Source organism: Borostomias antarcticus (genome assembly GCF_949987555.1).
Source record: "Borostomias antarcticus genome assembly, chromosome: 9".
Taxonomy (NCBI): domain Eukaryota; kingdom Metazoa; phylum Chordata; class Actinopteri; order Stomiiformes; family Stomiidae; genus Borostomias; species Borostomias antarcticus.
The window spans coordinates 845,566-857,647 of NC_140242.1; the positions used below are offsets into that span (position 1 = coordinate 845,566).

Consider the following 12,082-nt stretch of genomic DNA (forward strand, 5'->3'; position numbering starts at 1 on the left):
CTTCGACATGTGGACAGGAGGAGCCGGGAATCGAACCGTCAACCCCTACGACTCGCTCTACCTTCTGAGCCACAGCCGCCCTGTGCCTTGTCCAGGTGTGTGTGTGTGGTCTCGGGAGGGTCCAGGTGTGTGTGTGTGGTCTAGGGAGGGTCCAGGTGTGTGTGTGTGGTCTAGGGAGGGTCCAGGTGTGTGTGTGTGGTCTAGGGAGGGTCCAGGTGTGTGTGTGTGGTCTAGGGAGGGTCCAGGTGTGTGTGTACTCACTGGTCTCGGGGTAGAAGGCGCGGTAGAGCAGGTGGAAGCCCTTGTGAGTGAGGGACTCGTCCGAGTGGAAGTGGAGGGAGACGGGGGAGGTGAAGATCCTCTTCCTGCTGCCGTCCACCACCGGGTTACACAGTCTGAGGGACAACACATCGGTTACACACTTTACATACATACACACACACACACAGATGCACACTCTCACACACACACACACCCATCAATGTACATACACACACACAACACACTTCAACAGTAAACATCAACTTACACACACACACAAGCATCAACACACACACAAGCATCAACACACACACAAGCATCAACAAACACACACACACACACACACACACACACACACACACATCCGTATTCTATATTCCCGTGGTATCTCCAGCAGGCCAGTGGTATTACAGCAGGCCCGTGGTAGCTGTCCAGCTCTCCTTACTTGAGTCCTCCGACGTCCAGCCAGTCCTTCTCACAGCCGTCTGAGGACGAGGAGTCCTGGATGTCCAGCGCCAGCACCGTGACGGAGATCAGGTGACCCGGCAGGGGAGCCTGGACCACAACCACACACCACACAACCACACACCACACACCACACACCACACACCACACACCACACACCACACACCACAGCAGCGCGTAAGAGGCCGGGACAGGGAGAGGCTAGGAGACAGAGGCCTTTCTACCACCTACTGTCCTGGACACACACACACACACGCACACACACACACACACACACACACACACACACACACACACACACACACACACACACATACACACTCACAAACACAGACACACACACACACACACACACACACGCACACACACACACATACACACACACACACGCACACACACACACATACACACACACATACACAGACACACACACACACACACATGCACACACACAAACACACCTATACACACACACACACACATACACACACAAACACACACACACACACACACACATACACACTCACAAACACAGACACACACACACACACACACACACACGCACACACACACACATACACACACACAAACACAGACACACACACACACATGCACACACACAAACACACCTATACACACACACACACACACACACATACACACACACACACACACACACACACACACACACACACACACAGAGGGAGATGTGTGCGGGCTCACGCGTAGTGTCCAGCTGCAGTCCATGTTGGGTGGGTAGTGAGCGGGGTAGTAGGGCGAGGCCAGGGAGCCGTTCCATGACGACAGAGACCCTCCACAGCCTGCAGGGGGCGATGGAGACCACATGAGAATGAGTATAGCTCACCTCAGCATTGTTGGGTACAGGGTAGAATTCAGATTATACAAGGGTTAGTTCTCGTTCTTGATTCTGATTGGCTGGAAGCCGTTTTAAAATACTTTGTAACACACACCTGGGACCGCATATCATTCCATTTTCAGTATTAATGCGCCTCCCATTTGATACAATGCATTGTAGTTGTTGTTGTTGCTTGGCAACCCATTTGTTAGGGGAACTATTTTGCTCGGCGGAATTGAGGGAATGATGCTTCGTTTTGAATAAATGTTAATAGTTTACATTGCTGTGTGTCTATTTTACACTAATAGCTGTAGTAACCGTTGTATAAAAGCAATAAACCACTCGAGGCCGTGTGTTATAGTGATTTTATAACAGCTAGGGGGGGTTTACTCCGCTTCGCGTCGTGCCTAACAACGCCCCCTAGCTGTTATAAAATCACTATAACACACGGCCTTGAGTGGTTTATTGCTTAATTTTAAAAGTCCTAGTTACGATGTACCCTACCGCTCTACGAAGGTTCTTAAAGTCGTACTGAAATTGGTTAGCTTATATTTTCTACTACCATTGGTGGCAAAATAGGTATTGTCAAATGTATTATCAAATCATTTACAATTTATATATTTTAGTTTTTTATTATAGAAATTGGTGTTTTAAAAATCACTGCGCCACCTACTGTTCTTATTTTCCACATTTTTTAATTGTGCTCAAAAAGCCGCCTCATTTGCATCCAGACTATCACGTCTGTTGTGAAAAAATGTTTTGTATTTTGTGTTTTTCGAATAAAATATTTTTTTTCCAGTCATATATTCATCATTAAAGTTTTGTAAAAAAAAAAAAAAAGAAAAAAAAAAGTGTTATAATATTGTATCGTATCGATATCATGAACCCAGTATCATGCATTGTTTTGTATTGTGAACTGAGTGTATCGTTACACTCCTACAGTACTAAAGATTTTGTTCTATTTTCTTTTCAGCCAGGCAAATCTGAACGGCTTGTTTTCAGAGCTTTAACTGGGTTGTCTTATTTCAAAGTGTGTGTGTTAGTAGGACCCATCAGAGACCCACACGTACGGCACACATACGACACAAGCACTAAAAAAAGTTAGTTTTTCATAATAGGTCCACTTTAAAACATGGAGTACAGCACAGTCGTGTTTTATACACACTATGTACTGTATTATCATGCAAACGGTTCTAGCATGTAGCTATATGGAACGTGTGACCTGCTTTGGGGATGGCCTGGAAGTAGGCCTTGAAGATGGCTCCATCCCTCTGCCTGCTGAAGGAGAACGTCACCAGCATGACGTTCCCCGACGACGTCAGCTTCATCACCGGAGGGGACCGGGACACAGGCAGACCACACCACCTGCCACACACACACTCAGTCAGAGTCTGTCACCTGCCACACACACACTCAGTCTGTCACCGGGACACAGGCAGACCACACCACCTGCCACACACACACTCAGAGTCTGTCACAACAAACAGCAGCAGTACACACACAGCTAACCAGCAACCTTTAAGTGTACAGTAGACACCTTTTTATTCATACACTTGATAAAGATGGAAAAAACTGTAATATAAAGTCATCATCATGGTGAAAGGCAGAGAGCTCCCTGAAAGCATCAGACAAAAGGTTATTGACCTCTCCAGGTGAGGAGATGGCTGCAGAGAAATCCATAAAAACACACAACTTTCCACTGCTGTGTCACTTACTAGGAAATTTTAAAAAGCATTCTGTCCCATTTTGGTTCACATAATTGGTCATAGTGTTCACCTATTCAACGATGTACGCCAAAGAAATTACAAAATTTGACTTTTGTTGTAATCTGTAATCTTTTGTTGTAAACTGTTTCGAGCTCGGCGGGTTAGCCGCGAACTTCATGCCGCAGCGAGAGATCCCGTCTCTGGGTGGACAGCTGTTCAACTCGCCTGGGACCAGGTCCCCTGGAGCTATTTCACCTGGCTGTCCATCGTGTTGTTGTGAACAGAATGAATACCACCTACTAGCAAACAAAACATGTTCAGGCTCTTCCAAATGAATGGAGGTGAATGGGTGGCCGTGTTCCGGGTGGTTCTGTGGCGCCCGCTCAGGTCGGGGCAGACAGGGGGCAGTTCGGTGCACTCCGGATTCTCCCCTGCATATCCCAGTCCAAACCCCGTGTCTCTAGCGCCCCCACATGGGGAGCTGGCTTCTCAAAGTTTTGTTGTGGCTCTGTGCTGTGCACGTGAGTGGGACATGTTTAGGTACTGTAATGCTGCGTGGAGAGCTTTCTGCCAGTCCAAACCAATGTGACCTTCCCACGTGGAGATATGGCCACTTCAATCTTGTAGCGCCCTCTAGCGGCCTGGCAGTGAAATGCACGTGGACACTGGTTGCTGGTCCATTTCTGCCATTAGAGTATAGATATCATTTTCTGCATTCTTTTTTTTTTAGCTTGAAATAAAACTCATTACTTATATGGTTTATTTTACATGATCTCTTTTGTTTAACTTTATCAAGGGGATGAATATAAAAGGAGTCTACTCCATTAAAGGAGCAGTCCACCATAAATTCAAAACTGTCAGACCCTAAAGTTCAAATAAACCACCAACCCACAAATCAACTACTAATCTACCTGGCGATGATCTTGTTCTGCAGGGGGAGCAGGAAGTCGTAGGCGGAGAGTTTGTGGGCGGAGCAGCTCCCGGGCGTGGCCCCCTGCAGGGTGAGGACCACCAGGCGCACCACGTGACCCGACGGCACGCGCAGACGCCACTGGTAGTACGGCTTCTTAGGGCTCACCAGGCTCAGGGTGCGGTTGTTACCATATTTGGCATAGAGGTCAAAGGACATGGCTACACACAGAGAGAGGAGGTTCAGATCAGAGAGAGGAGGTTCAGATCAGAGAGAGGAGGTTCAGATCAGAGAGAGGAGGTTCAGATCAGAGAGAGGAGGTTCAGATCAGAGAGAGGAGGTTTAGATCAGAGAGAGGAGGTTTAGATCAGAGAGAGGAGGTTCAGATCAGAGAGAGGAGGTTTAGATCAGAGAGAGGAGGTTTAGATCAGAGAGAGGAGGTTCAGATCAGAGAGAGGAGGTTTAGATCAGAGAGAGGAGGTTTAGATCAGAGAGAGGAGGTTCAGATCAGAGAGAGGAGGTTCAGATCAGAGAGAGGAGGTTTAGATCAGAGAGAGGAGGTTCAGATCAGAGAGAGGAGGTTCAGATCAGAGAGAGGAGGTTTAGATCAGATGAATCTGTGGTTCTGATCAACATTAATGGACCTGATAGGTCACAGACCATTAAAGGCTTGATATTTGCTATTTATGAAGCAGCATTAAACCCCACCGTCACTGCTGCTGCACGCACCCATGCTAACCTCCCCCCACCCACACACACACACACACACACACACACACACACACGCACACACACACACACAACAAATCCCTATTTAACCCCTAATTTAATAGGGTTAACATTTTGTGATAGTGATAGGGTTCGAAATATCAGTTATGCCTTCTTTCCTCACCTTGGAATCCCAACTGCCACTTGCCACTCTGCAGAGAGTTTGGGTTCTTGATTTTGTCAGCCTTGTCCTCCGAATCGTAGTCATCAGAGTCCAGGCCTGATACACGCATGACACAACTATTACCAGAGGACATGTTCCTCTATCCAGAGAAAAGACCTACTGGTGGTAGCATAGTAGGTTACAGTTGATCATACCATACATCTGTTACACATCATTAGGGGGACAGAGACAGACATAGAGACAGAGGTCAAGAAAGAAAGAGAGGTGTGAGACGGCGGAGAGAGACAGAGGAAAGAGAGAGGGAGAGAGAGGGGGGGGCAGAGGGAGAGAGAGAGAGAGAGGGGGCAGAGGGAGAGAGAGGGAGAGAGAGAGGGGGGCAGAGGGAGAGAGAGGGAGAGAGAGAGGGAGAGAGAGAGGGGGCAGAGGGAGAGAGAGGGAGAGAGAGAGGGGCAGAGGGAGAGAGAGGGAGAGAGGGAGAGAGAGAGGGAGAGAGAGAGGGGGGCAGAGGGAGAGAGAGAGAGAGAGAGAGGGAGGCAGAGGGAGAGAGAGAGAGAGAGGGGGAGAGAGAGAGGGAGAGAGAGAGGGGGCAGAGGGAGAGAGAGGGAGAGAGAGGGAGAGAGAGAGGGAGAGAGAGAGGGGGCAGAGGGAGAGAGAGGGAGAGAGAGTAAGAGAGAGGGAGAGAGAGTAAGACAGAGGGAGAGAGAGAGGGGGTCAGAGGGAGAGAGAGGGAGAGAGAGGGAGAGAGAGAGGGAGAGAGAGAGGGGGTCAGAGGGAGAGAGAGGGAGAGAGGGAGAGAGAGAGGGGGTCAGAGGGAGAGAGAGGGAGAGAGGGAGAGAGAGAGGGGGTCAGAGGGAGAGAGAGGGAGAGAGGGAGAGAGAGAGGGGGGCAGAGGGAGAGAGAGGGAGAGAGAGGGAGAGAGAGAGGGAGAGAGAGGGGGTCAGAGGGAGAGAGAGTAAGAGAGAGGGAGAGAGAGGGAGAGAGAGGGGGTCAGAGGGAGAGAGAGGGAGTTACTACCCAGCAGGTTGAGGACGTCCTCATCTCTCTCCAGGTAGTAGCGCTCCTCGTTGCGGCTGTACAGCAGCTTGTTGTTGCCGGGGAGACGCCGCTGCGCGCGCTCCGGACTCCACCGCTGGATCTCCATGGCAACGCCGTCAGGGGCAGAGAACTTACTCCAGTAGAACACCTTCAGTCCTTCTGTTCCTTCACTGTCCAAGAATGGACAACAACGTTGTGAACTCTTACACCGACCAAGAGTGGATGTCTTAACAACATTGCCACTCTTCACAGTTACTGTATTTATTCAATATCACTAATACAGTACTAGAAATGGTGCTCGGAGAACACCTCCGCGCATGAATGCCTTTAGTGGCACTGTGTGTGCGAGCAAGACATGTTTAGTATTGCTGCATTCGTTAGGTTGAGAACTTCATGCTCAGCCTAATGCTCTCTCACATGCTTGAAAACATTGTTGTTTGAGAGTTTAAAAAAAAGGGTGACGGCTTATTTGGTTTTACATTTTTTATATCAACTCATCCATGTGGGAACATACACACTCTCTAATATGCTACACATGCCACACAACTCATCCATGTGGGAACATACACACTCTCTCATATGCTACACATGCCACACAACTCATCCATGTGGGAACATACACACTCTCTCATATGCTACACATGCCACACAACTCATCCATGTGGGAACACACACACTCTCTCATATGCTACACATGCCACACAACTCATCCATGTGGGAACATACACACTCTCTCATATGCTACACATGCCACACAACTCATCCATGTGGGAACACACACACTCTCTCATATGCTACACATGCCACACAACTCATCCATGTGGGAACATACACACTCTCATATGCTACACATGCCACACAACTCATCCATGTGGGAACATACACACTCTCTCATATGCTACACATGCCACACAACTCATCCATGTGGGAACATACACACTCTCTCATATGCTACACATGCCACACCCACCGGCTTAGTCTCATGAAAATCGGTCTGGTGGTTTTCACGAAATCCTAGTCCAAAAAATGAATAGAGGTGAATGGCCAGCCCAGCCGTGTTTGGGCGGCCAGTGGATCCGCTCCAAAATGTAAAGGGTTCTAAGTTGACCCATGCTACCACCCCCCCAGCCCCCCCGCACCCACCAAGTTTCATGAGAATTGGTCTGGCACTTTTTGCGTAACCCTGCCAACTAGCAAATAAACCAACCAATAAAAACATACCACCAAAGACATTACCTCCCGCCGGGATGGAGGTAAATATAACATATGGAGGTTAATATAAATATATATGTTCTGTTCGAGTACTAGAGTCTGGTAAGGCCTTCCTGCGCCACGGGGTCTCACCTGAAGGCAGTTATTCCTGAGCGGAGGTGGTAGGAGCCCCAGGGAGACGCCCTGTACAGCTGGGAGAACTGAGCACACCATCGGGTTACCAGGGCCGCGAGGTTGACCACACCATCGGGTTACCAGGGCCGCGAGGTTGAGACAAACACCAGAGAGATAAAGACACAGAGAGAGAGAGAGCAGTGTTACTGGACACCACATACAGCTACTGTATACACCAGATGTGACATCACAGTGCTGGGAGTGTGTGTGTGTGTGTGTGTGTGTGTGTGTGTGTGTGTGTGTGTGTGTGTGTGTGTGTGTGTGCGTGTGTGTGTGTGTGTGATATTCTAGCACACCTGGCGGAACCTGCAGTCTGAGTACAAAAGCCCTGTTCTTGTATGTGTGTGTTTGCGTGCATGCGCGAATATGTACGCGAATGAATACGTTTGAGTGAATATGCATGTGTGTGTGTGTGTGTGTGTGTGTGTGTGCGTGTGAGTGAGTGAGTGAGATATTGGCTCTGGGCAGCACAGAGCTCCATTGTCCTCGTATCTCCCAGTCATGTAGGTAGGTCATGGGTGGTATGGGTCCCTGGGCTGGGTTCAGACAGCCTTTAATGAACACAACGCTGCTCAGAACCATGGGCCAGTGGACCGCCCCACCAACTCACCCACGGTAGGGGGGGGGGGATGATTACAGGAGGAATTACCCACAACCCTTTGGGACTTTCACCCCCTTATCATTAACCTGTCTCCATGTCTCTTGCCCGAGTTAAATGTTTGCTCCATCTCCTTCCGCTGCCAAATCCGTTTCCTTTCTTCCTTCCATCTGTTTCTCTTCCTACCATCCCATACCTTCCCTTCCTCCCCCCCACCCCCGTCCCTCCCTCCGTCTGTAGGTCTCCCTCTCCGCCTGTCCTCTGTGTGTCTCTCTCTCCCAGCAGTGTAGACACAGAATGGCTGATTGTGTGAAAGCCACACAGACAATGTTTTTATTGAGGGCCTGCTCTTCCTCTCACTCCGGCTGCCCGGGCCCTGACGGACTCACAAACGCCGGGCTTGTCCTCGGCTCTGAAAGGCCCCCGCGTTCCCCAGGGGCCCCCTGGCCCCACACACACACACCGAGCCAGGCTCCTGTTACACCAAGCTTTACATTTAATACCGCCACAGAGAATCAGGGGAGGGGGGGGGGGGGGGCAGGGGACAGAGTGAGAGAGAAGGAGAGAGAGGGAATGAAAAAGAGGAAGAGAAATTGTGGGCGTGGGGTCAGAGAAAGAGAGAGGGATTGGGGATCTGCGTTCTAGAACGCCACACAAATACACACACAGCCACTAAACTCTACATTGACATTTATTGGGTGGACTTGCAGCAGGACAGCGCGGCATGAGCACTTCTGGTAGCAGGACAGGAATACAACCACAACTGAACATGTGCGGTGGGCGTCCTATCCTCGGAGTGGCCTTCAGAGGGAGTCAGTGAGCGTTATTTTAAAGAAGAGACAGCTACACTTACATAATGGCTCAGAGACTGAGTCTGGAGGTGGAACTGCGGGGAGGCGGGGTCAGTCAGGTCCAATGAGAAGCTGAGGTTGGGGAACTCCACGCTGCCGCCAAGGTAGAACACTGAAGGGGGTGGAGCTAGAGGCAGGTAGAACACTGAAGGGGGTGGAGCTAGAGGCAGGTAGAACACTGAAGGGGGTGGAGCTAGAGGCAGGCGTCAGCACACTGAAGTATCGTGTTCAGGGACAATTTAAAGCATTGTTGTATGAGAGTTCAAAGACATCATTCAGCTCATTATATCAATTCATCAATGCGGGCACATACACACTCTCTCATAGGCTTGAACGCACACGCATGCACACACACACTCAATCAAACGCACACACACACATATACTTCTTGGAGGCATGTGTCGGCCTACTTACATGTAAAGAAGTGTAGCGTCAGTGCAATGGCTGCCATGAAGGGCAGGAGCGGCAGGACGCCCAGCGCCCTCCTCCATGACCCACAGATCGGAGGCTGGCCCCCGAGAACCCTCCCTTCCGCCTCAGCCTGGGCCTCCGCGGGGGGGCTGAGAGACTGGGTGGGCTCCAAGACCCCCTCTCCCTACCAGAGACAGGCATTAACTCAAACCTCTCTTGATAAGTGACTTTAACTCTCCCTCTCTTTTCCATATCACTCGGCATCAGGTGAGGCGGTCAGTAGCCTATAGGGGTCAGTAGCCTATAGGGGTTTTAAAATTTGGCCCACCAAGAATTCCAAGTTCAAATTAATTAGATATACTGTAGTTCCCTGAATGAACATACCAGCATATTTGCCACCACCATCAGTAAATGCTAAGCACTCCTGATTGATAGAGAGCAACATATTTTTTTAGTTGAAAGGAACCCAACTGAAACATTGAGCGCCTTGGCCAGATTCCCCGGGAAAAGCGCACAAAGCGGCTCGAGAGGGTCTGCGTTCCCGCGTTCCCACGTTCCCGCGTTCCCACGGCCTCGCGCAGCGGTTTCAGCGCCCAATCAAGGGGCGCGCGAGACGCGGACATTCATGAGCGCGAGAACCGGATACCCCTAGAGACGGGTTCCACAATTAAGACGAACCAGAGCCCCTAGAGACGGGTTCTACAATTAAGATGAACCAGAGCCCCTAGAGACGGGTTCCACAATTAAGACGAACCAGAGCCCCTAGAGACGGGTTCCACAATTAAGACGAACCAGAGCCCCTAGAGACGGGTTCTACAATTAAGATGAACCAGAGCCCCTAGAGACGGGTTCCACAATTAAGATGAACCAGAGCCCCTAGAGACGGGTTCTACAATTAAGATGAACCAGAGCCCCTAGAGACGGGTTCTACAATTAAGATGAACCAGAGCCCCTAGAGACGGGTTCCACAATTAAGATGAACCAGAGCTGCTTCGACTGAAGCCATTAGGCTACCAGTGATTCAGAACAACTGGGTAAAATAAAAATAAGTCTACATCGAGCATTTAAACATCTTTTTGGTTAACCGGTCCACAATCATGCATAGGCAAATGGATACCGGTAGGCCTGCCTAGACAGAGCGATATTCAGATTCCCCGCCTCCATATCTCTCTCTTTTCGGGATGGATGAAAACTCCGTGGTTGAGGTGCAGCTCTTACCTGTGCGGAGCCACTGGCGGACGAATAGCAATGCCCATAATAACCAGAGACGCTGTAAACTTCACAAGTTCTTCTTTCGGGGAGAGACCTCATGGCACAGTCCCGTTTGGATCCGTGGCGGCGATAGACAACAATACCTCAGGCATAGAAATGATGGAGAGAGGAGACCCTGGCGATCGCTTCTTCCAGAAACCCAACCAGTCCAGAAACCCAACCTGAGCGGGTCGGACGCGGTGCATTCAGTGCTTTACCTGCACAGGTGTCACACGGAGCCCCAGCATGCAGCGCGGGACAATGGGACCACTATGAAAGTACAATCCACACAAGCATCCGTGCGACAGATATGTGGGCAAACTCCTCCGCTGTGTGGACAGAGAACCTGAACGGACCAGAGATGGCACGGTGCGCGCGGTATTACAAACATGGGTTCTTGGCTGACATGCATGGTCTCTGAGGAGACCAAACCTGCAATTATTATTCAGTCAATGTAACAAGATGAGTGCAGGCTACTCATCATGATTAAACAAAGAGACATAAGTAATAACGTTGCAGTAAATTAAAGAAACACTGCTCATGTTGGACTAATCGTTTATTGGCTCTCATAATACTGTATGACATCATTGATACATTCGATTATTAAAAAGGTTACAGGTAACTTAATGTTAGTGTGAGGAGGAGAGAGAAAGATTGTTAGGAAGGACATACATTTTTGAAAGGTTGAAAAGTTGAATATCTCGTTTCATGGAATTTTATTGTTGAATTTAAATATACCCATCACTGTGAGGCATCCTACAACTCTGTTTTGTAATGAGCTAGGATTGGTCACATAGTCAAATCAGTAATCACATAGTAGCCAGTTATCATCGGTCACTGAACAGTATTTGCTTGAAGTGCCAGTTTTCAATGTGCTGTATACATTGCTACCACATACATTCTCACTCTACACTCTCTCTCTTTGTATCATCAGCTCTGGTGAAAACCAGCTGACACAGCACCAGAAGTGTGACCAGTGAGTGTTTGGGTCAGGTGATATAGCTGTGGAGCACCAGAAGTGTGAGGACCAGTGAGTGTTTGGGTCAGGTGATATAGCTGTGGAGCACCAGAAGTGTGAGGACCAGTGAGTGTCAGGTGATATAGCTGTGGAGCACCAGAAGTGTGAGGACCAGTGAGTGTTTGGGTCAGGTGATATAGCTGTGGAGCACCAGAAGTGTGAGGACCAGTGAGTGTCAGGTGATATAGCTGTGGAGCACCAGAAGTGTGAGGACCAGTGAGTGTTTGGGTCAGGTGATATAGCTGTGAAGCACCAGAAGTGTGAGGACCAGTGAGTGTTTGGGTCAGGTGATATAGCTGTGGAGCACCAGAAGTGTGAGGACCAGTGAGTGTTTGGGTCAGGTGATATAGCTGTGGAGCACCAGAAGTGTGAGCAGTGAGTGTTTGGGTCAGGTGATATAGCTGTGGAGCACCAGAAGTGTGAGGACCAGTGAGTGTTTGGG

The 12,082-nt window shown here is 49.4% G+C and overlaps 1 protein-coding gene across 1 annotated transcript in view; it reads right to left on the reverse strand.

The window, feature by feature from the left end:
• Positions 1-9,994, reverse strand: part of LOC311313364 (suppressor of tumorigenicity 14 protein homolog) — a gene marked incomplete at both ends in the record, with an annotated part of 17,583 nt that extends 7,589 nt beyond the window's left edge. The window contains 11 exons of the mRNA XM_084443488.1: positions 262-395; positions 707-816; positions 1,450-1,547; positions 2,805-2,947; positions 4,200-4,419; positions 5,091-5,186; positions 6,105-6,295; positions 7,470-7,537; positions 8,963-9,087; positions 9,375-9,555; positions 9,887-9,994. Coding sequence (XP_084299614.1) covers positions 262-395; positions 707-816; positions 1,450-1,547; positions 2,805-2,947; positions 4,200-4,419; positions 5,091-5,186; positions 6,105-6,295; positions 7,470-7,537; positions 8,963-9,087; positions 9,375-9,555; positions 9,887-9,994 — 1,474 coding nt within the window. The remainder of the gene's footprint in view (positions 1-261; positions 396-706; positions 817-1,449; positions 1,548-2,804; positions 2,948-4,199; positions 4,420-5,090; positions 5,187-6,104; positions 6,296-7,469; positions 7,538-8,962; positions 9,088-9,374; positions 9,556-9,886) is intronic.
• Positions 9,995-12,082: the final 2,088 nt, after the last annotated feature.